Here is a 25,960-nt window from a genome sequence, read left to right on the forward strand (position 1 = left end):
TGAGAAAGGCGCGCCTGAAAAGCGCCCATTTCGGGGAGGGACACACACCACACAGTACTTGGGTCTGAACATCGAGGTAGGGATGTCAATCGGGTCGTACGGTCTGGTATGTAGCACACCTGCGACGCATACACAGCTGGGCACACTCTGCATTCTCCCAAACACACTTGGGCTGGGTATGGTAGCTAGGCTGCTTTTCATCACTGTCTGCAGTAGCAGCAGCACCTCCACCACCGCTCCGCCCACACAGGTAATCCGCCGCCCTCAGGACAGGTGCAAGTCCCTCCACATCTTGGTGCATACCTGGGCAGGTAGATATTTCACCCTCTGCCTGTTGGTTGTCCTGATCGCAGCTCCATCCCGAGGGAGGCGAGGCAGGTTTATCAGTATTTATGACCATCCATGCCTGGGCTTTTCCTTGACTGCGTTTCCCACAAACCTTGACGGCCGGAAATTATTCAGTCGGAAGGACGTCAAGCCACCCACTCGCGTGTTGGGCACGATCGCACTTCTGACCATTCCAAGGTTGACAAGGTTATTCCTCACGTGCTACCACCTTAGCAATTCTGTCTTGAGGAAGCCCCAGCAGAGGTAGTAGACTCAACCACTAACACACGTTACTCCCGTCGGAGCATCTTCTTCAGCCCACCACTAAGCGCTGCCAACCCAGGGATGCAGAGAGGGTCATTCTGCCTGTTCTGAGCCTCTGTTTCATCATCTGTCCAGAAGGTGACTGATCACGGCTGGACCGCTACCCACACAGGTAGTCTATGGGTACACGATTGAACGTCTTGCGTACGAAACGAAAAGTACATCTTCATCCGCACTTCCTGTTCCTAACCTGTCGAGCGATCAATCCAACCAACTGTGTCCATACCCTTGGCAAAGACGTCCTTGCGTGAACAATTAGCTCCTCTGCTGGTCAGTGGTGAGGCTTGTGTTCCTCCAAGGTTGAGTCTAGTCGCTGCCCGCCGCCCTTCAAGCTCTCGCCCCAACCAGATATCCATTCGAAGGGTATTGTGACATTCTGTTCGAAGACCGAAGACATCACTTGCATCGATACTCAATCAAATCATCTGTCACAAGAATCATTATAGACTGTACTCTACCAACGAGGATGACCATGCTACCAGATGTGAGTTGATGCGCAGCAATGATCTCATCCAGCTTTCAGCATAAAGTTGACCACCATTCGCAGTCCCTCACCGACATGGAGAAGCCGTCGTATATCGAAGACAGCATAGCGCCTCACGTCAAACGAAACGATCCACCGATGTTCGACTTGCGCGCTATATGGGACGGTAGCATCCAAAGACCGAGCATGCAAAGAGCGGCATCCCGCGACGCTTCTCAAGGCGTGATTGAACAGAAGCTGGGATCCAGCTCGCTCCTCGAATCGACAAGCATGGAAACAGATATCACAGCGAGCAGGAAGATCTCTGCCAGCCAATCCCCTTCCAGATTCATGATCCCTTTTGATTTGCAGAACGGTACTTCACCAAGAGGTTTGCAGGGTCCCTTTGAACAAGAGTATATGAAGCATAGGCAGGCCTCAGATGCCATCCGCATGCCGACAGCACTGCCTATTGGTACTCCGGATCGTCGCAATTCAAGCATAGCAGCATGCTTTCCTGGCTTGGCCGGATCGCCTGATGACTCTACACTAGCGACACAAGGACAGCTAGGCTGGTCAGCCGCAAAACAACGTGCGGCAAGGGATTCGGTCACAGATATCTGGATGAATCCTCTCAGCTCTCGAACCCCCAGCCGAGAGAGGCCGTATCTCTCCTCGTTTCGATCATATGGTGCGCCAACTACTCCGCCCTCTGGTGCGGATAGCTTGCAGACGTCGCTGCAGGAAAAATCATTCGGCGAAGACGGATATCAACCAGATAGAAGCCGTGCAGTGTCTCTCGCTTCGCGACCCCCGTCGCTTACCTCTACGATTAGCGGCATGAACAGTGCCACAGTTAGCCTTATCGACGGCTTGTCATCCCAATGCAATCAAACAAGCATCCAGGACCCGAGCCCAGATTTTGCTTCACGAGAATCGATTGTGAGCTCGACTGGTAATGCATTTGCGAGTCCGGATCTACAGCAATCGTATTTTGATAAATCTGCAGCATCACGCTCCTGGGCACCGCAGTCTCACAACAGCTTTGGTACCTTGCGAGATATGCGTCCGGCATATGGCTACGCACGCGATAGTCCGGCACCTTCAAGGTCGTCTGATGGACTACATACTACGACCCAGAATCAGATGCTACGTGCTGCACGCCCCCTCAATTTCAACTCTCGCGAGTTTTATCCTGGCATTTCATGCGGCGATTTCACGAACGACCACAAAGCGACCTCAGAGATGTCCTGGAAAGGCCAGAACTTCCGAGATGCGTTCACGACACAGCCCTTTGAACAGCACCACTACAACAGTGATCCCGTATTCGACTCGAACCCGCAACCGTTCTTACTCAGCCCTCCTCGCACAAATGATACAAACCCTCGCTCCTTCATACCTCCGGCACACGATCTTCAACAGGGACCAGCAGCATTTCCAATAGTTTCTGCATCAAATCACTTACAGCATGGAAACAACGGACAAAGCTCCTTGCTCTCACATTTCAGAGCCACGATGAAGACCAAGCGATACGAGCTGAGAGATATCTATGATCACGTTGTTGAATTCAGCAGCGATCAGCATGGATCGCGATTCATTCAGACCAGATTGGAGACGGCAAATCCGGAAGAAAGGGAGCAAATATTCAGCGAGATCCGGCCCTACTTGATTCCGCTCATGACCGACGTCTTCGGGAACTATGTAATTCAAAAGTTCTTCGAGTACGGCAGCCTATCGCACAAAGATATCCTTGCAGCGACGATGCAAGGTCAAGTGGTCCCGCTCAGCTGTCAGCCATATGGTTGTCGGGTAGTGCAGAAGGCTTTGGACCATGTCTCGGTCACCCAGCAAGCATCGCTTATCGATGAGCTGAATGGAGCGGTAGTGGATCTGATCCAGGACCAGAACGGCAACCACGTCGTCCAGAAAGTCATCGAGCGCTGTTCGGCTTCCATGATCGATTTCATCGTGCATTCGATGCGAGGTCAGATCCATCGTCTCAGCATCCATAGCTATGGATGCCGCGTTGTTCAACGATGTCTGGAGAAGCCGGCGCTGGCTTCGAAATCGTTGATCCTCTCCGAGCTGACGGATTGCATTCAGACCATGATCCCAGACCAGTACGGCAACTATGTGGTACAATACATCGTCACTCACGAGGATACCGAATGCAAGCGCCGCATCATGGCTCATGTGATCGACAACCTCGAGATTCTCAGCAGGCATAAATATGCTAGCAATGTGGTTGAAAAGTGCATTCAAAGCTCCGATGACGCCTACAGAAGAAGCATTGTTCATTCGCTCAGCAATATTGCCAAACGTCGCTCTGAGAGCGAGAGCTTGGTTGGCATGGTTAAGGATCAATATGGAAACTATGTGATTCGTGAGTTGAGTGATACTACTTTACGATCGAGTCCAACAAACTGACTTTCAGCCATAATAGAAACCCTTCTCGACACACTCTGCGAAAGCGAATACCACACTCTGGTGAATCTGCTCCGCCCTGCCATTGCACAAGCGAAGCGCACGAATCCCAACAACAAGCAGATTCCTGCCATTGAGAGCAAAATGGTTCATTCCACGGATTACCCGCAACAACAACGTCTGCCGCATTGGAGCACCCAGCGATTCCAATCGACCACCAATGGAAACGCCCACTTCAGTACTGCTCAACACGCACGCATTTGAAGTTTATGGGGACATCGATTTACAATGAGGGACGACGACTCGAGGAAAGCCGCAGTATAGCCGCGGACTGATCACGTCGATTCGGCGTTCTGAATGGATATGTACTGCGCATAGCGAGCATTGGTTGCAGGAGCAGCAGCTTTTGACAACCTGGCTGGCAAGACCAAGCTCTTGCATGACAGGGCTGTGTCACGAATATACACACATACGTACCAAAGTCATAATAGATTAGATACCCGGGAATAGAGGAAAACGATTTTTGATTTTCATCCGTTGATCAAAGGCGTAGAAGTGAGCGTACGAGATCTCTGTCCACCAATGCGTAGCGTGAGATACACCAATCGATCGGGTCTGTTCATGTCCCCATATTTCTACCTCTTCAAGCACCATTCAAAAGCACCCTCATGTCCAGCCACCACGAGGAACGTAGGCACGAGCAAGAGCGTCGGACAGCGACTTCGTCTCAGCAATAAACTTTTCGGTCCCAACCCAACCCCATCACCAAAAACGCCATGTCTCGCGTCGGAACCCTCCCGTAAATTCACCACACAGCGGCACTGGCACTCCGCTCGACGCGGTTGCAGCCCGAATCCTTCAGCTCCCCACCGTCGTCCTGATCGCTAAAGTAGTCCGAGCCCAGGGCATCAATCTCGCGTTCGATCTCAGCCAGATTCTGATAAAAGTCCGGATTACAAGCGTTCGTGCTGGACCACCAAAAGGCACGATCATCGCTATCATCTCCGCAGCAGAAACGCGGCTCGATGGCTTCTTCATGATCACCTCCATCCCGTTCGGGACCACGTTGCGTCTGTTTCATGTACCCTCCCTCCGGCTCTGCAACGTAGAGCAGTTCCTGGGATGGATAGAAGTTTTTCAGCGCTTCTTCTTTGACTAAGCGTGCCGTGAGCAAGAGGAGTTGCTGCATAGCGTCTTTCGGACTCTCGGCGGGCGCGGAAAAGAGGAAATGGGCTTTGCGGGAGGTCTCGGGCTGCCCGTAGAAGACCATTGCTTGGAACTGGTCAGAGTTGTTGCGGAGCAGCGCAAGCTGGAGTGGTGGGATATGTCGACACGGGTTGGCGTAAGTTACGATGAGTTTATCGGGGAGGAAGATGGGGAAGAGGATGTTTGCGTTTGCTGCTCGGCAACTTAGCTGAAGAACACTTTGTGCTTTTCTTCTTGCTTGGTCTTTAACAGCTTGGAATGGTCTCTTGCAATGTCAAGAGAACGTAGAGACGCCAGATGGTCTTACCAAGAATTTGCTCGCGTGTACTACCGTCATTGGACATGTTGACGATCTTCTGTATTGACTGCAATACGTCCAAGACGTCTCTCTGTAATTCCTGTGCGGCGGTTGACAGTGCGCTACTGATCGTACTTGTGAAGGTCGCAGTTATGTATGCGAATCCACAGAAAGGAAACTGATCATTGTGTTGGAAGCTTGCAGTCGCGTGTGGAACTCGGTGTGTCATCCTTGCAAATGTTGTACGAGGCTCAAGGAATGGTCAAGCGAAGGCGTAGTGTGATAGAAAGCTAGCGTCAAAGTGATGATGAAAGAAGTGACGAGGAGGGGCCGCTTTATGATCACTACACTACTAATGGAAGACGGGACATGGAATTTCTCTTGAAACAGTGAATGCGAGAAGTGAATGCCGTCGTCCGAAGCAAGTGAAGAGTCGGGGAATAAACAAAGGCTTGGAAAGGCCTGACGCATGCTCGAAGAGGCTGTGTGCTGTTGGTTGCATTCACCTGTACCTAGGTATGGAGTTAAGACTGTAAGATCCTGAGCTCTGGACGAACTGTCTGCTGGTCATCCTGCCTGCTCCAACGAAGTCATTAATGTTGTCACAACTGTCACTTCTCCAACTCCCTTCGATGGAGATCAAGTGCAGCGGAAGCTGTGTGGCTAGGCCATCAGAGTTTAAGCCTTTCCGCGATTTCGACATGCAGTTGGTGTTGTTGGTAGGAATTGGCCGTCCGTCCGAGGGGAACGATTTTGTGACGGTCAAGGATTACGTTGGCGGCGAGTTCGTCACATCATCGCCCTGCCGAAGCCTTTGACCTGACTCTAAAAAAGCCCGCAGCGGTGCAACCTATGGTTTATGAGCATGCGAAATAATATCATCGGAGCAATGGCGACAGCACACCCTGGACACCCACTATTCACTGAGTGAAAGTTGAGCACCGATATCTATGATGCTCCGCAACATCGCATTGAATCTCCCGGGTATTGGGACTCGCATAATACCAGTCGAAAAGTCGGAGATGTGCTGTGAACCTACATCTGGAAACGTGGTAATCGGTGTTGGCCTGAATGTTGCTGTAATCTGGCTTCACAGTCGGATTCAACTTGAAGAATGTCTGCACGGTGATCGGATTGTTGTTGGCTACCTGCGTGCAGGTGTAATAGTTGAAGTCCATGCCCTCCGTGTTGGCCGTGTGTCGGCAGTTGACCTAACCGATACTATCATTTTCACTGGCGTGCAGAGGGCTGATGGTCACCGCAGGCAACGGGGTTGAGGCACTGGTCACAGTGCCAGACGTGACAATGCTCTAACCAGACGACTTTGACGAAGACGACGACACGGCTGGAGACGAGGAGGTTGCTGATCCAGGTCATTGAGATGTAGATTTGGTCATTTTCATGACGATTGGTCTTATTTGTCTATGATCCCGCACGTGTACCGCGGCTATGACTGTACAGTCTGACCAGAGTTCGTGTCCGTCGCCGGAATGTTCTCCGTTTCTTTCTCTTTCTGTGGCGGATTATATCGCTCTCCGCAATTGTTCCTCGGTTCACTTTCCTTCTCACGAGCGTTTCCCGAGTGTTCCGCTCGAAACGAAACGCATTGGGAACGCTGGGTGCAGGTGATTGGAAATGCTGGGGTACCGCTGGCTAGGTACCCGTGGACGCACAGAAGTTTAGCCGGCACCGAGGAGCTTCGAACGGGCGTGCAGCATTGTACTGTACGTCCGTCTGGCACGCTAATTCCTAGCAGAGCAACGCTCACAGAGCTGGCGAGGTTCGTCCGCTCGGCCGTTTCTGCCATCTTTCGGTGAACATTGGCCAACGCTTTCTTCAAACCCTCGGGTGCTTATCCTTTTGTTTCTTGCCCGTCACGACCTCACCCAAATCCTTCGCCCGATTCCATCGCCTTGATCCGACTCTCTCGCATTCGCATTTCTTCCCTCACAAATTACCGAAATGTCGGGATCAGCAGCAGACACTTTGCGGGCGACCGTCGAGAAGTTGCAACAGCAGGTTGAGCAATTGGAGAAGCGCTTGGCCGGCAGTGTTGGTGGCAGCAATACTCAGGATGGAATGCGCATGATCCTCATCGGTCCTCCCGGTGCCGGTACGTCTCTTGCGCTCAACGCCCTCTGCACTGCGACTTTGGCTTTAAGTTGTGCACTCAGCGACTGACAGTGTCCACGTGATGTAGGAAAGGGAACCCAAGCGCCCAAGATCAAGGAGCGCTTCGGCTGCTGTCACTTGGCCACTGGTGACATGCTCCGCGCTCAAGTCGCCGCCAAGACCGATCTCGGCCGGGAAGCCAAAAAGATCATGGACGAGGGTAAATTGGTCTCGGACGAGATCATGATCGGCATGATCGAGAGCGAGTTGGAGAACAACAAGGACTGCAGACACGGGTGAGTTTGGATCGCGCCCAAAATCCCTCTGGTGTGATGGACACGGCATGGACTGGCGTTATTGTCAGGATGAATACTGACTGTGACATCCGAACGCAGCTTCATTTTGGATGGATTCCCGCGTACCGTCCCTCAAGCCGCCAAGCTAGACAGTATGCTGGCTGCTAAGCAGCAGCAGCTCAAGCATGCTGTCGAGCTCAAAATCGACGACAATCTATTGGTCGCCCGTATCACTGGTCGCTTGGTCCACCCTGCCTCTGGACGATCCTACCACAAGATCTTCAGCCCACCAAAGAAGGACATGACCGACGACATCACTGGCGAGCCGCTTGTGCAGCGCTCTGATGATACCGAGGCTGCTTTGAAGAAGCGATTAACAACCTACCACAGCCAGACTGCCCCAGTCGTCGAGTACTACCGTAAGACCGGAATCCACACTGAGCTCGATGCCAGCAAGAAGCCCGGCGAGGTCTGGAAGGACATGCTCAACGTCTTCGACCAGAACAAGAGCAGCACACTGCTCGGCAAGCTCGGCCTCAGCAAATAGATTCTGCGGATGGAAGTCAAGAAGCAGCCACTGCAAAACACACGTCTGTATGAGACAAGCAGCGGCTGGACTTGGTCTCGATAACCCGTACGCCTCCGAAAATCTGTAAAACTGCCAGTCGGCTAGGCCTTTGATGTGGCGCATATTTTGGGACAAAAAGTGATAGATGTAACCATAGGGATGATTTGTACTAGAATATCTAATGCATACGACTCGATGCCCCACCTTGTGTTTGTTATTCCAGATTATGGACTGCACGACGGTCTTGGAGGTGCGCAGGATGATGACAGGAGGAGACTGCGTGCGGCAGCAACGTGGGTTTATCCAGTGCGTGGGCAAGTACTTATCGTTCCTTCCCTCAAGCTTCGCATGATGATGCTCAAACGAAAGCCTAAGTCCTCAACAGAACCGTCTCATCACACAATGGATTTGAATGATGAATAAACCTCTACACTGCAGGATACACCTGTTCAACGAGCCCTACAAGAAGCGTACCGTATTGCGTGGTGTGAGGAGGTTTCAGTATCATCTTCGCGGCACTGGTGAGCAACTCTTTTACGGAACCAGTCATGGTCCAAGATCAACTGATCATGGGCGAGACAAGGTATATTTGAAAGCTGTGCTTTCATGCCAACACATCACCAATTACAGCCCAACACTGACCGCTCTAGTGTCGGTTCTGAACGATGCACGTCCCGACAAATTGGCATTTACTCCACATCATCGAGCATTCGAGATATTGCAAATCGACAGTCACTCGCCTTGCGTCGTTGGAGGAGCAAGTCGTCAAGACATGCTCATCCTCTTATGGACAGAGATGACTGCACGCAGTCGGCATGCTCGGATATCACGGCCATCACAAATGGCAACACTACCTTTCTACCAGAGCTGAACAGCACCCCTCCAATGCCTAGTTTTCAGAAGCAGCATATGAAGGACGCACCCATGTCCTCCGAAATCGCCGATAACAGCGGGTCTTTGCAAAAGAACGGAACACAAAGCGCTATGCAAATACGCGAACTGTTTGAAAATAGTACACCGAGACCTGAGATGCCCGAGCGAAGTATCATTTCGAGACCAACGAACCTAGGACGAGTGGCAAGCGTCCTCCGTGCTTCGACGAAGGCAGGCGCCCGAACCGCACCATTCCCTCTTCAAAATCCCCATGACAGATCAACACTACCTCTTCCCGCGAATTGGACCAAACAACATGACAAGGCCATTTGCATTCTTGACGTGAAAAATTACAGCCTACCAGCAATGATTATCAAGCTCCGTTGCACGTTCCCGTCCTTGCAAGGCACGCTGACGCCCGCCATGATCGACAAGCGTCTGCAACAGCTTGATCAGAACGTGGAGCTCGATTATTATCGTGCGGGATTGCAGAAGAACAACCGCCCTGATCGAACGAAGCTGGCGCTGCCTCCGCTCCCCCCATCGCCTCTAGCACTAGAACGTAGCGCAAAGAGGGCTTGGCAGGCAAGCAGCCGTCGTGCGCCGCCCATTGTGAGGAAGAGCGACGAGACCGTGAGGTTGGCGGAAGTCGGGCGGCCAGTGCTCAGGGTAAGCTGACTCGAACTTTCAATCTTGAAAGGCTCTGAAAACCACTGACTGACCATGTTTTACATTCTTGTCTGATGCTAACTCGAGCTTGCTTTCTTGATTTCAGGGCACGACTTCCGCCACGCATCTCGCAACGCAACGCCTATCGCGATCATTAGAGCAGCTGCATAGCGTGAACTGCGTAGCTCTGAGCTCGCCCGTGCATAGTGCCCGAAGTACCTTTGCGACGGACTTCTCGAGCGGACACCGGACGCGATAGGGACGACGTAAAGTAGGGAGGGCGTGGGTGAATCAGAGCAAGAACGTCGTACAGGGGGATACATTTCTCCTTCTCCCCTATGCGTTTCACGAAGAAGACATCATAGATCGCATCATGAAGATAAGTGTACATTTTATATAGTCATGTGTATCGTGAAGAGTCCATAGCATTCATCGTTAATATATCGTCGTCGCACAACCAGGTGGATACAAGGCACGAATCGTGTCTAGGCATTGCCAACAGCAGTCGCTTTTACCCGATACTCCTCAAAAGTCCTCGATTCGCCGGGCTCAGCGTTCACCTGATCCTCCCTGCTCTCGTCCTCAGCTGGCTGCCTCTGCGCTTCCCATTCCGCCTCCTCATCCGCGATCAGCTTATAAAACGCCGCGGAATTGCCCCGAACAAAATACAAAGGCGCACTTTTCCGCCCAGCCACCGCCTCATTAATCAAGACGTATTTGGTCTTCGACCCGGGAGTTTCAAACATGGCGTCCTGGAGGAGCCGTTCGAGCACGGTGCGCAGGCCGCGGGCGCTTGTGCCCATCGTGGCTGCTTTGCCGGCGATGGCGTGGAGTGCGGGTGTAGTGAAGCGCAGCTCGATGCTGGATAGCGCGAACAGCTGCATGTACTGCCGCACTAGGCTGTTCCGGGGCTCGGTGAGGACTTTGACTAATGAAGCCACGTCCAGGGAGGACAGCGCGCACGAGATAGGGATGCGGCCGACGAGTTCGGGGATGAGGCCGAACTTCTGGAGGTCTTGCGGTTCGACGAGATCGAGGGTGTTGTATTTTCTGCGGGGGGGAGGAAGAGGAGCAGTAGCGGTGGTGTCGTTGGTCGGCGGTGATGAAGAGGGCGGGGAGGATGATGGCTCATGTGTTGCTGGAGGGGCGGTGAAAAAGGGAACGTTCTTCTCGAAAAGTTCGTCTTCGTCGATCAAGACCGTCTCGTGCTCATCTGAAGGTGATCCCGAGGAACCAGGCGAGGCGCGGACTTGTGCTCCAAAGCCAATGCTGCCTTTGCTTAATCGATCCAGGATTGTTCTATGCAAGCCATTGAAGGCGCCCGCACAAATGAAGAGGATGTTGTCCGTCCGAACGTTGTAGATCTCACCTTTGGCACCACTAGATCCTTGTTGACCCAGGCCGCCGCCTCCAGATAAGGGATTGCTACCAGGAGCTCCAGGACCCATTCCGCGCAATCGGTCGCTAGCCGATGTGCTTCCACGCTCTTGCTTTGCCTGTATTTGCAAGGTAGTACCCTCGATGATCTTCAACAACGCTTGCTGAACGCCCTCGCCACTCACGTCCTTCCCATGCGACACCCTTGCCGTCGCGATTTTGTCAATCTCATCAAGACAAATGATACCGCGCTCCGCCCGTGTGACATCATAGTTTGCCGCTGCAAGTAGGCGCTGCACGCACACGTCTGCGTCTTCGCCGATATATCCTGCCTGCGTAAATGGTGTGCAGTCTGACATGCTGAAGGGAACATCCAAAACTCTTGCGAGAGTTTTGGCCATCAAGGTCTTTCCCACACCTGAGGGTCCCAGCAACAGAATGTTGCTTTTCTCAATCGTAAAAGGCGTCGAGTCCTGTAGCGGCGATGTCTGATCTTGTCCCTCGTGCTGTGATGTCGCCTGCGGTATCTCAGACCCAGGAGCGTGGGCGTAAATGGTGGACTGCGGTTGTCCAGGAAACTCATCTTCAAAGTGCCAGTCCTTCGTCAGAGACGGCACCGTGATACCTCTCTTCAGCTCGCCATCTGTGTCGTCCAAAGGGTGTTTGGAACGTAGTATTATCCGCCGCCTTTCCTCCGCGGCCAACCTTTCATCGGCTTCCTCGTCTTGCCGTTCAAGCTCCTGCACTCTTTGGTAATGGTTGAAGACAGCGGTAGCGAGTGTGCGCTTTGCGCGATCCTGACCCACTACGAATTGATCAAGATGTTGCTTGAGAAGAGAGGGAGTGACTCGCGGAGAACCAATGTTCGAAGCATCGCTCAAAGGTCCCTCGGTCGGTCCGCCAGTTTCATAGCTTCCCACCCAACCTTGATTGAACGACCCATTGGACGAGCGTCGCGTTGCATGGCTGAGCTGTCTCCGAATTATAGCGGAAATCCCGAGATATGTCAGCCGTGCCGGCGGTGCGAAATTGGAAGTAAGCGAGGTCATGGTTGGTCACGGTCAAAGGGTCAGTTCAAGGTAGTTGCGTCAAGGAATGAATGTACGCAATTGCAGGTACTATGACTGGCGCAAGTCAGCTCACCAGCATAGACCAGAGGCAACGAATCGTGTGCAGCACGTGAATTGGGTGCCCGGAAGTCGTAGGATAGGAATTTCGAGAGAGCTGAGAGAGCTGTACTGCTCTTACAGACACCTCAGACGGTCTGAGAGGTGTGGAGAAATGATCCCTATCGCCAAAGCGTGAGTTCAGCGCACATCATTGTGGTCTTGCGGCCGGCCGGAGAGAGCGTGCACTGTACTGCCGACGACAACCCCACTGCCACAATCGGAAGCTTGGACCTTTGCTACCATCATATCACATCCAGTTCCACACTGCAGGATGCTATCCTACAAGGCGCTGTCAAGAAAGCACAACTGTAGGCCTTGAATATCGAAACTCATATCATACCCGGGTACTTTATGATGACTAAATCTGGCAGTATCACGCAATTCCAGTTTAGAAGAGGCGTAATGGCAAGCGTAGTCCGCCGAGCACACGACGCTGAGGATCGAGGATCTGAAACTTGAACAAAGCGTTAAGCAGACCTCGACGCGTGAGATTTCTAAGATCCTCTATTGAAAGCTACTGTACCAATACTATGGGGTCTTCTATAGATCGTCAATGTATAGATTCGTAGGGTAAATACGGGAGTTTCTCCGTCGATCTTTATCGACGTTCCGGCTGATGGTCGGGCCGATCATGTGGGGCATGATTCGGCAGGGCGTTCGTGGAGCCGAGACTTGCAGGTCGTGAAGTGACCAAACTTATCATACCCCTGGTATGGTGCACGTGTCTCTCTGGTGCAATGTGAGCAAGCGCATGCCGTCTGGAGGAGGACGACAGCGATGGTGATGACAGTGGAGGAGGCCAATGTTCAATCAACCCGAGGGGTTGGGAACGATTTAACGAGACAATGTATCAAGCCGCTTGCAAGTTTGGGTGGGTAGCTCCAGGGCTGTAACAGACACCACCTGCACAGCGCAGTATACCGCCTATGCTAAAGAGAGGTAGTAGCAGCGTTTATTCTTGCCTGAAGCGGCGGGCGTAAAATGGGGATGAAACCGTCCCCACCCGCTCATCGGCCCGCCCTCACAAGAACCGGCGATAATTTTTCTCCGTTGAACCATTAAATCGATCACATACTATAGCTGCAGATGAAGAAGACTAATGTGCAGGTGAAACTCCATCATGATGATGCTTCTCCTCCGCGCACCGTCGACCTGCAGGTGCGCATGAGCCAAGGAGTTTTGGGCAAGCAATGGGAACTACAGTAAGTGCCATACGCAATTCTCTGAGAGTGCAGGATAGGAGGACGATGGTTCCTGGTGGGGCGGACGTTTGGCCCAGTTACCACGATGGTGAGAAATGGGCGGCGCATGGACTGCTCACTCATCAATGGAAGGAAGGCGACGCCTGAGCTTCTCATCGTTTTGCAGCGGGTACTACTATCAAAGCCCAAAGTTCCCGCCTGGGCAATGCACGGCTTGGATGGATGTTCAACCGCCGCCGGCACGGTTCGAGCGCTGTACGATGACGATGATGCGCCTTGCCCCAACGCACCTGCATACAACCAACAGCTCCATCCTCTACTCATTTTGTACTGTTACAGGACATTTCCTCTGCGCACCAAACTTGCTGAGCTCTCCTCAACCAACTGTCAAACCCCAGTTTGTGATGGCATGATACTCTTCCGGTCTGGTGAGAAAAGCATTGAGCTTCTCACTTTTGCTGCTCCTGGTTGCTCCGACCCTTGTGCCCTGCATTCATGATATAAACCACCCACTACACATAGCTATCAAATACACGGCCATTCCTCCTCCCTTCAAAAAGTGTACCTGTGAACTCTTCTGCTCTTCTTGCGACAGTAACAATCGCCCTTCTCTTCTACAACAACTCTGAACTCTACCTCGACGCTTGCGCACCTGCGATATTGGCCCAGACAGATATTGCTTTGGCTCCCTCGTGCTGCGCCGCCAACGCCATTCATACAGTCCATCATGGACAAATTGAACGAAGCTTCAGCCGACTCGGTTATGGCGAAACCCGCCAGCGCTGGGATCCCCAACGACGGCACCGGTACTGCTTCCAATGCGCAAATTCCTGACAGCCGTGCTAATCATGCTCGCAGGTGTCATCCAGCTTGATCCTTACCTCGAGCCTTACAAGGCCTCCCTCCGATCACGCTTCTCCAAGGCCCAAAATTGGATCAAAACGATCAACAAGACCGAAGGTGGCCTTGCGAACTTCGCCAAGGGATACGAGAAGTATGGGTTCCTCGTTGCACCTGATCACACTATCACCTACCGAGAATGGGCACCTTTTGCGCTGCGCGCATTCTTGATCGGAGACTTCAATGGCTGGAATCGAGACAGCCACGAGATGAAGAGAGATCCCTTCGGTGTGTGGGAGATTACTTTGCATCCGGTGAATGGCGCTCCGGCCATCGAACATGACAGCAAGATCAAGATCAGCTTAGTGGTGCCTAACGACTATGCGAGACAAGAGAGGATACCGGCATGGATTAAAAGAGTCACACAGGATCTCTCGGTCTCGCCGGTCTATGATGCCCGCTTCTGGAACCCGCCCAAAAAATACCAGTTCAAGAACCCACGACCACCGAAGCCTCTGAGCGCACGAATCTACGAAGCTCACGTAGGCATTTCCAGTCCCGAGCCCAAGGTAGCCACGTACAAAGAATTCACCCAGAACACGCTGCCAAGAATCCGGGATTTGGGATATAATACCATTCAGCTGATGGCGATTATGGAACATGCCTACTATGCTTCGTTCGGCTACCAGATCAATTCTTTCTTTGCGGCTTCTTCGCGATATGGCCTGCCCGATGACCTCAAAGAGCTCATTGATACAGCACACGGAATGGGAATCACGGTTCTGTTGGACGTTGTTCACTCGCACGCTAGCAAGAACGTCTTGGATGGACTGAACATGTTTGACAACAGCGATCACTTGTACTTTCACGAGGGTGCGCGCGGCCGACACGAATTGTGGGATAGCCGGCTATTCAACTATGGACACCACGAAGTTCTCCGATTCCTGTTGTCTAACCTCCGCTTCTGGATGGACGAGTACCAATTTGACGGCTTCCGATTCGACGGTGTCACCAGCATGCTCTACACCCACCACGGCATTGGGACTGGATTCAGCGGAGGTTACCACGAGTACTTTGGACCCAATGTTGATGAGGACGGTGTGGTCTACCTCATGCTGGCCAACGAAATGCTTCACGAGCTTTATCCCGATTGTATTACGATCGCCGAGGATGTCAGCGGAATGCCAGCACTATGCATCAAGCTGAGCCTGGGAGGAATAGGATTCGACTACAGGCTGGCAATGGCTGTGCCTGATCTGTACATCAAATGGCTCAAGGAGAAACAAGACATCGACTGGGACATGGGAAACCTCTGTTTCACCTTGACAAACCGCCGTCATGGCGAGAAGACCATTGCATATGCGGAATCTCACGATCAAGCGTAGGTGAAATCTTGTGTCGACCAGAATGAAGCCAAGCTAACACTAATTACAGACTCGTCGGTGACAAGACACTGCTCTTCTGGTTGTGCGATGCAGAAATGTACACAAACATGTCGAACCTGAGCGAGTTCACTCCAGTCATTGAGCGCGGTATGGCTTTGCACAAGATGATCCGCTTGATTACCCACAGTCTTGGAGGTGAGGCATACCTCAACTTTGAAGGAAATGAGTTCGGACATCCGGAATGGCTGGACTTCCCGCGTGAGGGCAATGGCAACAGTTTCCACTACGCCCGACGCCAGTTTAACTTGGTCGAGGATGAACTCCTCCGTTACCGCTTCCTCAATGACTTTGACCGCAACATGCAGTGGACCGAGCAGAAATATGGCTGGTTGCACTCACCGCAGGGCTACATCAGCCTGAAGCACGAAGGCGACAAAGTCATTGTCTACGAGCGCGCTGGTCTGCTTTTCATTTTCAACTTCCACCCCAGCGAGTCATTCACCGACTATCGCGTCGGTGTGGAGGCAGCAGGCACCTACCGTGTGGTCATCAACTCTGATGAAAAGGCCTTCGGAGGATTGGCACGGATTCAGAATGAGACGCGGTTCTTCACAACCGACATGGAATGGAATGGACGCAAGAACTACTTGCAGGTCTACCTACCCACCCGGACGGCAATGGTGAGTGATCGAGGGCTCTGATTTCTGTGCGAGATTTCCAAATTGCTGACTTTAGTGAAATTACAGGTCCTGGCGCTGGAGGAGACACTGGACCCGAGCTGGAAATCCAATGTTTCTCTGGGCTATTGAGCAGTTTAGCGCGCAGAGGGCGCGGTCAGCTCTGACTGTGATGATGCACGGTCCTGTGTATGCGACAAGTTTATATTATGACTGATGAACATCGTTGTGAATTACGAACTTTCAAACCCTGCCGAACCACTGTGCTCACTGGCAATGCAGCTGGAATCTACAGCACAAGGTTGGCCGCATGATGTGGCAATGTTTTGCCACATCATCATTTCTGGCCGAACAATAAGTGTCTGTCAAGTGCATATTGACTGCACACAATATCTGCATCAGAGAACGACGCCTCAACATAGCTGCTGCGTCGTGGTCGAAGATCGAACAAGCTCGACCTGGATGTGATTGGTCGCTGAATGACTTGAGGAATTGCGGTAGTACAACATCAGGTTCACTGTCGATCAAACGTCTGTGGCCTGTATCCATGGTGGACAAGAGTGACGTTGCGCCGGATCAATGGCCCCGCTAATCGCAAACACGTCGAAAATTGTTCGCTTTGCCACACTGCATCTGGTAATGGCAAAAGATCAATCCACTCGAATTCCGGAATCACGAGACGGGCAGAGGTTTAAGCCATCCTTGGATTGTAGAGTACACACATGTGTGCTACGGTGACTCCGCATCCACTGCACTTAGCTGAGTGACTCGACCTTGGCCGTGAGGAGCCGGTGCACCAATGTGGTTATCTTATGCGAATGGTATTGCGAATGGTATTACGGTGTGTCATGTTGCTTATGTGCGCTAAACAAGAGGAACCATCATTGTGTGCAAGCGAAATGCCCAGGTGCAGGTGGGACAGAGTTCGCTAGACTGCCGCGTGGTGCAGCAAGCCAGTCACAACATGAATGGTCGGTTGCAGGCAAGCACGCAGCCGTGGTGGCCTCCGGGCCCCGCCTGTGAAGGTTCCCCTTCCAACAATTCGTGTCACTGGAGAAGGAATCATGCGGCTCTCTGGGTGACTTCCGCCTGGCTAACCACTGCCGGTTCGACTGCGGGGTGCAAGCACATCAAAGTCCGAATGAGGAAAGTACATCCCACTTTCGGTTGAAGAGGGTCCAGGCAATATCGATGTGCCACTTAACTCCGCGCGTTCACGCCGTGTTTCCAGTGTCTTCTTCCTGGGACCGCCTCCATTGCCGCTCTACTTGTAGTAGACGCTCTCTTCTCCATCAAGACTGATGATTCCGTCTTTCAATCCGCACAAACTTGTACCCACCTTCGTTTACTCGCAACAGACGAACAATGGCTACTGAAACCGTCTCCAACACGGCCGCTGGCCTGACTAACGCGGTCAAAGGCCTCTTCGTCAATGGCAAAGAGTCACCATTCTTCCCCGAGGAGCCTGAAGCCCCCATTCTGAAGACAGAAATACCAGGACCACAATCAAAGGAGGCAATCGCACATCTTGACAAAGTGTTCGACACTCGGTCACTCAACATGATGGCCAACTACCACAACAGTGTTGGAAACTACATTGCAGACCTCGATGGCAATGTGTTGCTCGACGTGTACGCTCAGATCGCTTCAATACCCGTCGGCTACAGCAATCCAAGCCTGCTCGCGGCAGCGACTAGCCCTGACATGGCTTCTGCTTTGATCAATCGACCAGCTTTGGGTAACTTCCCTCAACATGATTGGGCAGAAATCTTAGAGACCGGTATCCTCAAAGTGGCACCCAAAGGCCTCAACCAAGTCTTCACTGCAACTGCTGGCTCCGATGCGAATGAGTTGGCATACAAGGCAGCTTTCATGTGGAGACGGCAGCAAGAGCGCGGTGGTGCTCATGTTGAGTGGTCCCCAGAAGAGCTGAGCACAACCATGAACAACCAAAGCCCAGGCTCGCCCAACCTCTCCATCATGTCGTTCAAGAGTGGTTTCCACGGTCGACTGTTTGGTTCGTTGTCCACCACTCGCTCGAAGCCTGTTCACAAGATGGACATGCCGGCCTTCGACTGGCCTCAGGCTCCCTTCCCACACCTCAAGTACCCTCTCGAGAAGCACGCTGAGGAGAATGCACAAGAGGAGGCTCGCTGCCTTGAGGAGGCGGAGCGTATCATCACCACTTTCCACTCTCCCGTAGCTGCCATTATCGTGGAGCCAGTCCAATCCGAGGGTGGTGACAACCACGCCAGTCCAGCATTCTTCATTGGTCTGCGAGACATCACGAAAAAGCACAAGGTGTTGATGATCGTTGATGAAGTCCAGACCGGAGTCGGTGCGACTGGCAAGTTCTGGGCGCACGAGCATTGGAACATGCAAGACCCACCGGACATGGTCACCTTCTCCAAGAAGGCGCAAGCGGCCGGTTACTACTTTGGCAACCCCGATCTGCGACCGAACAAGGCCTATCGTCAATTCAATACCTGGATGGGTGACCCAGCCCGCGCTCTGCTTTTCCGCGCAATCATCAACGAGATCGAGCGTTTGAACCTTGTCGAGCAGACTGCCAAGACTGGCGACTACCTCTACGCCGGCCTTGAGAAGCTCGCGGCGAAGTACCCGGATGAGATCCTCAACCTTCGCGGCAAGGGCCAAGGCACATTCATCGCATTTGACTCACCTCGCCGTGACGATGTACTCAAGAAGGCGAAAACTGTCGGAGTCAACATTGGTGGATCGGGCGAGCGAGCAGTCCGTCTGCGGCCGATGCTGATTTTCCAGAAGCACCACGCGGATATCCTATTGGAAGCCTTCGACAAGATCCTCCAGTCATGAGGGGTTGCTGTTCCTGAGACAATGAACGTGATGTATTTTCTTCTGTCTTTGCATGAGCGCAAGGCTACATGACCAATTCGATGGGAAAGGGCGTTTTGGAAGTGGATGTAGCAGTATACCAGATTCATGACATTGGTGATTACGAGAGCTCCGAAGTTTCTAATTCTTTACTCCCGAACGTTGTCCCCATCCCATCTCGGGCGCGCTGGAAATGGCGTTAAATCTTGGCAAAAGCTTATCGGCCCTTTCTGCCGCATTGCCCGTCACTCGACGACTGTATCTACTAAATAGCCTGGTCGGTTCACGCCTTGAGCAACATGTCTTTATCTGCTGCCATGACGATCACCCATCTGCTGGAACGTATCCCTGCAATATACATTGTGGTATGAATTTTGCATGCTCTGTATCAAGAGGAATAGCATCAGATGTGCCTTCTTCGGCACTGGCGGGCTGCCGTCGATGCATGACTACAATGTGACGAAGCGGATAAAACACCCTGGTCCGCTTGGAATGTCGTCATCGCGACTGAACGCGTACTGCTTAGCTGTGAACTTTTGGCACTTCAAGCTGCGGCAGGACATCTGTTGTGCAAACCAGTCTGTGCTGTCTCACTTGCCTGTAGCCTACACGGTATAAGTTCGTGTCCTGCCAGCAACTCTATTGAGCGAGTTTATCACCGTCCGATAAAATGGTCGGCAAACGCGAGCTTCACCGTGCTACTCCGGGTAACCAACACAACGGCAGACCGCTGTCCTCCCAATCAGGCGACCTCGAGAGCGGACGTACAGATCCTTGGAAGCCTCAGAATGGTGATTCTCGTCAAAAGCCAAAAACTTGGCGATTTAAGGATGCAGCATCGACCGTCGTCGACGATCATCGCCGCGAGGAGTTGAAGAAGACGTTACTTACACAGATCGACCGAGACTCCGTCGAGAAGAACCGTAAATCCGATGACGAGCTAAAGCAGATCAAGAACAAGGCGGTCCGAAAGTACTACGAAAACCTCAATGCACGGCTCAATGACATCCTCGAGGTGGACGCTGTCGTCATGGCCGTCGCGGACGATGCTATCGACTCAATGGACCCGGATCCTGACCATGACGGAATCGCCGAACGAAGAGGTGGAATTCAGGACGTGTCTGGACATCTCGAAGAGCTCCTACCTGACGATGAGAGAGAGAAGCGCCGGAACGCACAGAAGAAGGCGGGCTGGGCAATCAACATAAACGTCGTCGCCAACATCTTGCTATTGGTTGGAAAGATCATTGCGGCATTCTCTTCGCCTTCGCTGTCTCTTATGGCGTCGCTGGTTGACTCGGCTTTAGATCTTCTCTGCACGTTAATCGTCTGGACGACAAACCGGCTCGTGGCATGGCGACTGAGTGCGCTCAAGAAGAAATTCCCTGTTGGTCGCCGACGCCTTGAGCCGCTCGGCATCCTTGTCTTCTCCATCATCATGGTCATATCATTCATGTCAATCCTCCAGGAGTCGGTACAGAAGCTCATGCCTTTGAAGGGCGAGGCCGAGTCGTTACCTCCCATCGCAATCGCTGCTCTAGGCGCAACAGTGCTCATCAAGGGTGTGATCTGGTTCGGGTGCAAGCCCATCAAAACGACACAGGTGCAGGCGCTGGCACAGGACTGCAAGACTGATGTCATCTTCAATACGCTGTCGCTTCTGTTCCCGCTCGTCGGTTCGGCGGCAGGTGTTTGGTGGCTGGATCCTGCTGGCGCTGGTATTCTGTCCCTGTTCATCATTTATGACTGGGGTTCAACGTGCTTTGAGAACATTACCCGCCTCTCTGGCCAAGCGGCAGAAGATGATCTGATCCGAAAGCTCCATTACCTCGCATGGCGCTTCTCGCCAGTGGTGGAAGGATTCAAATCTATCAAGGTTAGTGTTTACTCCCTCGCCCCTGTTAAGTCAGCTGGGCTGTCGTTACTGACTTTCTGAACTTCTACAGGCCTATCACGCCGGCGACGGCATCTGGACCGAGTTCGATATCCTCCTCGACCAGGAAACGAAGCTGTGTCACTCGCACGACGTCGCAGAGACTCTGCAGTATTGTGCTGAGAGTCTGACCGAGGTCGATCGCGCATTCGTCACGGCCGATTACAGTGCTGGTGGGCCTACAGGTCATGCCGAAGAGTGAGCAAAAGTTTGATGTTTGTGTTCGCTGATGCTCCGTCACTGCGTGATTTACAGAATTGATTCAGCGAGCGAGGAAAAGTTGTCAGATTACTTGTATAGCATGGTTCGATGGGGCTCTGTCACTCCAAGCAGAGTCGTAGAATGCTTCAGCTGTGAAGAACCAACAAAAGTCGTCGATACGCAGAATTGCATTGGATAATTTGGAGACCTCGATGAGTGACTTCTAGACGTGTCGTCTCCAAAGCGCCATGAATTGTAGCAGTTCCATTCAAAGTACATTATGTTGCAGTTGCAGGGATTTCATAACCTCGTACAATGACTATACGCCATCTTCCACATCAGTTCTCCCATGCTCCATCAACTTCCTCAACATATTTCCTCCTCATATCTCCACCCCCATCAAGTCGCATACAATTGCGTATAAAATCGCACCAACGCCTCCGCACCGATAAGATCCCCACTCCTTAATAGTTTCGCAATATCAATGTTGAGCGGACTGTCTGGCTCGCCGCCCGCGCTGAGGAGCTGCTGGACCGCCTCGAGCGTGCTGACGACGCCGTACGCCGGTGTCCATGAGGTCTTGAGCAGATCGAGGCAGACCTCGCCAGTTTTGAAATTCACGTTCGGGTGGCAGATGGGCGTCTTGAAGCGCACCTCGGGCGGAGCGTTCGGGTAGGCGTCCGGGATGCTGATGCTGATGTCCCAGCGGCCGCCTGATTTTGTATAGACAGACATAGTTAGTAGGGAGTAATATCACGAAGAATGATAAGTTGTGTGTTCTCAGCTGGCATTGAGGTGACCGAAGGCTTTCTTCCATCCTCTCGTCTTCCGCGCTGCGTATTCGTCTCGTTGTCGTACCTTCGTATGGTGTCCGCTGTGGACCCTTCAAAACCGCGACCAGACGGAAGAGGTCATCGTCGCTCTGCGGCTCAAGGCGCGGGACGGCGGAGGATGGATCGCGTCGATACGCGTCGAGCTCTTTGATTAATCGTTTTGTCGCCATTGCGGTATGGGACTTTCACGATGGCTCTCGACACGTGAAGCTAGTCGCGAGATTCACGTTGATGGAGACGTGAGGCTTATGTAATCTATAAGCATGAGCTGGACAAGACAGCCGCATTCTGAGGACCCTTAGTCTGGGGAAAGAGGCGAACTACCTAGTAGGCTCTTGCGTCACTTGCGACGAGCCTTAAAACTTTGGCACCTCGGAAGTCGTCGATGGTAGGGTTAGTGTTGGGGTAAGTGCGCCCTGATCGGGCAATGTCTTCTGTCCTGAACGGTCTAAAGCAGGATCTTCTGGACGCTGTCGAATGTGTGAAGCGCAATGGGCCTACACACCATCGCAGTCCTAAATTCCAAGCACCAAGCTACATATGTAAGATGAGGTTATAAAATGAATTTACTTTTATAAGTTTCTCTTTCGAGAGGTGGTATGAGAGACTACTTGATCCAAAAATGACATGACGTCCCCTTTCCAAACGACCATAACTGTCAAGAACTGGAGCATGATAGCTGCGATAAATTTTTCAAAGTGAAAAACCCCATCATTCCATCATGTACTCGAAAGACCCCCGAACTAATTCACCAATTGTCCTTGCTTAAGCCCGACCCCCGGTCAGTTTCGCGACCACCTGGAAGTAAGCCACGAATGGCCACTTCCCGTCCTTTACCGGATCCTGATAGACCTCGCCATGCTTCATGAAGCCCGAATGTTCGGGGGCAAATTTCATAAGGTTCTCCGTGTGTAAGCTTTGCGCCCAAAAAGGTGCCGCCTCGGTCAAGCGGCATGAAGACCACGTGTATGGGATACTGTGCAAAACCCGGTAGTGAATGGTTCAACGAGCGGATGTCAGTCTTCAAGGAAGTAAACTTTTTGTCGGGTCGGAAATAGGGCAAAATCTTTTGTCATTTTTTGGTAGGTGAGTCATGACAAGGTAATGAGACTGTGCACAGAGCAGTCGTTAGCATAACCGGAGCCATTTTGTTGCAGTCCACGACAGGGCCAGAACTCATTTTCGTGATTGAAGCGCGTGTCGGTAGCCTTCTAGTTGTCTTGCCAACATCACAACTCATCGTGGACCTTGACCCCTGCCTTCAGGTCAGGCATTGCCATCAACTGTACCACCAAACTAGTCCATCCCGTAAAATGCTGTGTGCGCTGTCCGGCACCGGTGTCTGGGTTGTATTGCTCCCAAGCAAAGCCTGTGTCGAGCCAGGAATTGTAGACATTGTCAACCAGGTTCTTGCGAAGTGCGCTATACAACGTCTGCGCCCGCTCCCGCTGAGGTCCCGGCTGCTGTGAGATATTCTATTTCTGATTAGTCCGTATATATGCGCGGAACATATCCATTGACTCACCAATAGCTCTTTCACAATCAGGTAGTTCATGTTGATCCAGATTGGGCTTCTCCAGTAATTCTCGTCCTGGCCATAGCCCGAATCCCGAGTGCTCAAACTACGAATACCAAAAGGACTCCAGAGCTCGTTTTCGTCGGCGATGAGATCAAGGACTTCCTTAAGGTGTTGATGCTCAGGACCAATGAGACCAGTCATAAAGGGAAAGAGACTGATGTAGCCTTTGTGGCAAACATGTGAGGACTCGTCGTACTCGTCCGCAGTCACATCGCAGTATGCTTTATTCTCCTTGGACCAATGAAGGTCATCCACATTTCGCCCAATTGCTTCGACAATTTTGCCGTATCGGGTAGCGTCTTCGGTCTCACCGAGGTAGCTTGCAATACGCTGAATGTTGCGGGCCATAAGTCCGATCCAGCTAAGCAGGTCTACATGTAACTCGCCAATGTGTGGTGGCTGAGCCCGCGGATAGTCATCCAGTCCAGAAGTTAGAGTGTGACGCGGAGTTCGTCCGCGCCATCTGTAACCTTCCTTTGAGCTGAACGCTTCACGCTCATAAGTCTTGATGTCGCCGGCTTGAGTGCGGCGGTACCAGTCGAAGTTGCGCTGCAACAACGGGTACAAGGTCGTCAACCAGCTCCTGACTGCTTCAGGGTCCGCAAACTTCTCCGAAAGCGCACCCTTAGTCTTTGCCGATCCATCGAACTTATTCAAAAGCGCTTCAATTGCCATGAATAAAGTCGGCGGATTTGCATAATGTGGGTATTGAACCTGGAACTCCACTGGGACTTTACTTCTCGCTTCATCTCCAACAATCTGCTCCCGCGCGATCCATCCGTCACTGTCCATAGTGTTGTACCATGAGCTAATGATCTGCATCGCAATTTCGGCATCCCACTCAAGAATAGGCAGTAGATGGAATCCCTCGTCCCACAGGAATCCACGGGGGAAAAAGGGTCGCGAGGGTACCGATGTGAACAACTCGTATGGACCTTCGGGAGTCTGCGCGCCGCGAGCGCGTGCCTCAGCAGCGGCTTCCCAGAAATTTTCATCATCCTCTTCGTATTCAGGAGCGTATGATCGGTCGATCATCTGATCTCCGTGAAAGTAGCCGATACCTCCGATGAGATTGCTGAATAGTGATTTTCCAAATCCGTCATACTTCTTGTCAGTGAAAGGAGCTTGTCGCTGGAAAGTGCTCGAATATTTCTTGTCAAATGCCTCCGAGGCCGACTTCAGTGCTTTGGTAAGATCCTCTGACGTGACGGCTTCCTTCGAGGCTGGCGTGTAGAACACGTCGAACTCAAATGGGCCTTCAAAATTCTTTTGAACGAGGTGACCATTGCCCTTCCCTGGCTTGTTTGGGATAGTGAATGTCTGCCACGGGGGAGGCAATTTGTCGTTGCCGTAAATTTCGACAAGCTCATCGATGGTAGTCCTGAGTGAGGAGTAAAGCATTCCTATGCAGCTAGAATTAGGAACCCGGGAAACATCGTGTGATCCTTCTGAAGTACATACCCTTTGTTTGCCAGATGTTTTCTTGAGCAATCTGAAACGAATTTACTAAGGTTCGATCAAGAGGTCTTGATTGGTATGCTTCGTGCGAAGCGACAGGATGTGAGTTGCTTTTTGGCTCTGTGATTCTAAGCTTGAAATCACCAAGATCAGCAGAATTGCCCGTGAATTCGACTTCATCTTCGTAGCCAAGTTCCGCATTTGATTCGGCATCTCGTGGTTCAATGCTTCCGATGCCATCGAGAGTGACGCTGAACCATACAGCGGTCTTGAGTTGGTGGGTGCCGCGCGGGCTGCCAGCACCAGCTTCTGCGTCGTCTCTGATCGTGCCTTTGATCCTGGCTGCCCATCCTCCAATGCCTTCGTCGAACTTCACGAAACTAGTCTCAAGATCAATGCCATGGCCTTTGTCGTGCACCACCTGTACGCCGCCGATTCTTGGATCATACGCATCCCAGCCATAACCTGCCATGCCCGCATGTTGTTCACAGGTGACACGGATCTGATCTTGTATGACAGTGAAGTCCTCGACTCGAGCCCAAAGTAGACCCGTGGAAAGGGAACGTGGTAGTCGAGGCCGAATGCCGAAGTAGAGATTTGATCGATATGGTCCCCATAGCAGACTATCGTTGCTCGCTTTGCTGAACGCAGATGTCTCGGCAGTCGTTAGTACAGCAGACACCGAGACCAGCAAAGCAACAAAGCCGTTCCGTAACATCTTCACTCAGCGGTGACGTTTTGCATTGGAATTACGCAGGAAGCTAAACGTGGCTCCATTGGCATTGAGACTTCCAATCCTGAACTGCACTTTCAGCTTAGTAAGCACGACCCTAGATTTCGAAAATCATTGGTCGCATTCTTTAGATTGTTCGTCACGATCACCAGGCTGA

The 25,960-nt window shown here is 52.1% G+C and overlaps 12 protein-coding genes across 12 annotated transcripts; 6 read left to right on the plus strand and 6 right to left on the minus strand.

Moving 5' to 3' along the window:
• Positions 1 to 856: 856 nt before the first annotated feature.
• On the plus strand, positions 857 to 4,062 carry K489DRAFT_19172 (ARM repeat-containing protein). Its single transcript, XM_033599534.1, has 3 exons — positions 857 to 1,135; positions 1,199 to 3,497; positions 3,558 to 4,062. Exons 1-3 carry the CDS (start codon positions 1,118 to 1,120, stop codon positions 3,800 to 3,802), a joined length of 2,562 nt encoding a protein of 853 aa, XP_033464555.1. The 5' UTR covers positions 857 to 1,117; the 3' UTR covers positions 3,803 to 4,062.
• Positions 4,063 to 4,069: 7 nt separating this feature from the next.
• On the minus strand, positions 4,070 to 5,398 carry K489DRAFT_375630 (uncharacterized protein). The gene is made up of 2 exons (XM_033603726.1): positions 5,052 to 5,398; positions 4,070 to 4,936 (listed from the first exon to the last, which is right to left on the minus strand). The coding sequence occupies exons 1-2, from the start codon at positions 5,269 to 5,271 to the stop codon at positions 4,344 to 4,346; spliced, it is 813 nt and encodes a 270-aa protein (XP_033464556.1). The 5' UTR covers positions 5,272 to 5,398; the 3' UTR covers positions 4,070 to 4,343.
• Positions 5,399 to 5,841: 443 nt separating this feature from the next.
• K489DRAFT_19134 (uncharacterized protein) lies at positions 5,842 to 6,391 on the minus strand. Its single transcript, XM_033599532.1, has 2 exons — positions 5,947 to 6,391; positions 5,842 to 5,892 (listed from the first exon to the last, which is right to left on the minus strand). The coding sequence occupies exon 1, from the start codon at positions 6,218 to 6,220 to the stop codon at positions 5,963 to 5,965; it is 258 nt and encodes an 85-aa protein (XP_033464557.1). The 5' UTR covers positions 6,221 to 6,391; the 3' UTR covers positions 5,842 to 5,892; positions 5,947 to 5,962.
• A 372-nt stretch (positions 6,392 to 6,763) lies between these two features.
• Positions 6,764 to 8,220, plus strand: K489DRAFT_375635 (adenylate kinase). Its single transcript, XM_033603727.1, has 3 exons — positions 6,764 to 7,155; positions 7,243 to 7,450; positions 7,550 to 8,220. The coding sequence occupies exons 1-3, from the start codon at positions 7,005 to 7,007 to the stop codon at positions 7,995 to 7,997; spliced, it is 807 nt and encodes a 268-aa protein (XP_033464558.1). The 5' UTR covers positions 6,764 to 7,004; the 3' UTR covers positions 7,998 to 8,220.
• A 162-nt stretch (positions 8,221 to 8,382) lies between these two features.
• On the plus strand, positions 8,383 to 9,603 carry K489DRAFT_19310 (uncharacterized protein). The gene has a single exon (XM_033599542.1). It carries the CDS (start codon positions 8,625 to 8,627, stop codon positions 9,567 to 9,569), a length of 945 nt encoding a protein of 314 aa, XP_033464559.1. The 5' UTR covers positions 8,383 to 8,624; the 3' UTR covers positions 9,570 to 9,603.
• On the minus strand, positions 9,604 to 9,964 carry K489DRAFT_19235 (uncharacterized protein). The gene has a single exon (XM_033599538.1). It carries the CDS (start codon positions 9,881 to 9,883, stop codon positions 9,638 to 9,640), a length of 246 nt encoding a protein of 81 aa, XP_033464560.1. The 5' UTR covers positions 9,884 to 9,964; the 3' UTR covers positions 9,604 to 9,637.
• K489DRAFT_348948 (uncharacterized protein) lies at positions 9,924 to 11,986 on the minus strand (the record flags this gene model as incomplete). Its single annotated transcript, XM_033602388.1, has 2 exons — positions 9,924 to 11,520; positions 11,608 to 11,986. The coding sequence occupies 2 exons, from the start codon at positions 11,984 to 11,986 to the stop codon at positions 10,046 to 10,048; spliced, it is 1,854 nt and encodes a 617-aa protein (XP_033464561.1). The 3' UTR covers positions 9,924 to 10,045.
• A 1,666-nt stretch (positions 11,987 to 13,652) lies between these two features.
• K489DRAFT_375637 (glycoside hydrolase family 13 protein) lies at positions 13,653 to 16,462 on the plus strand. Its single transcript, XM_033603728.1, has 4 exons — positions 13,653 to 14,114; positions 14,167 to 15,529; positions 15,583 to 16,213; positions 16,280 to 16,462. The coding sequence occupies exons 1-4, from the start codon at positions 14,036 to 14,038 to the stop codon at positions 16,340 to 16,342; spliced, it is 2,136 nt and encodes a 711-aa protein (XP_033464562.1). The 5' UTR covers positions 13,653 to 14,035; the 3' UTR covers positions 16,343 to 16,462.
• Positions 16,463 to 17,575: 1,113 nt separating this feature from the next.
• On the plus strand, positions 17,576 to 19,048 carry K489DRAFT_310426 (4-aminobutyrate aminotransferase; the record flags this gene model as incomplete). The annotated part of the gene is made up of 1 exon (XM_033600703.1): positions 17,576 to 19,048. The coding sequence occupies one exon, from the start codon at positions 17,576 to 17,578 to the stop codon at positions 19,046 to 19,048; it is 1,473 nt and encodes a 490-aa protein (XP_033464563.1).
• A 688-nt stretch (positions 19,049 to 19,736) lies between these two features.
• On the plus strand, positions 19,737 to 21,201 carry K489DRAFT_310175 (cation efflux protein; the record flags this gene model as incomplete). Its single annotated transcript, XM_033600686.1, has 2 exons — positions 19,737 to 20,942; positions 21,013 to 21,201. The coding sequence occupies 2 exons, from the start codon at positions 19,737 to 19,739 to the stop codon at positions 21,199 to 21,201; spliced, it is 1,395 nt and encodes a 464-aa protein (XP_033464564.1).
• Positions 21,202 to 21,284: 83 nt separating this feature from the next.
• K489DRAFT_375640 (UBC-like protein) lies at positions 21,285 to 22,340 on the minus strand. The gene has a single exon (XM_033603729.1). The coding sequence runs from the start codon at positions 21,933 to 21,935 to the stop codon at positions 21,600 to 21,602; it is 336 nt and encodes a 111-aa protein (XP_033464565.1). The 5' UTR covers positions 21,936 to 22,340; the 3' UTR covers positions 21,285 to 21,599.
• A 922-nt stretch (positions 22,341 to 23,262) lies between these two features.
• Positions 23,263 to 25,788, minus strand: K489DRAFT_309826 (glycoside hydrolase family 63 protein; the record flags this gene model as incomplete). The annotated part of the gene is made up of 3 exons (XM_033600660.1): positions 23,263 to 23,508; positions 23,559 to 25,015; positions 25,074 to 25,788. The coding sequence occupies 3 exons, from the start codon at positions 25,786 to 25,788 to the stop codon at positions 23,263 to 23,265; spliced, it is 2,418 nt and encodes an 805-aa protein (XP_033464566.1).
• Positions 25,789 to 25,960: the final 172 nt, after the last annotated feature.

This window comes from Dissoconium aciculare (assembly GCF_010015565.1).
Source record: "Dissoconium aciculare CBS 342.82 unplaced genomic scaffold K489scaffold_1, whole genome shotgun sequence".
NCBI classification, from domain to species: domain Eukaryota; kingdom Fungi; phylum Ascomycota; class Dothideomycetes; order Mycosphaerellales; family Dissoconiaceae; genus Dissoconium; species Dissoconium aciculare.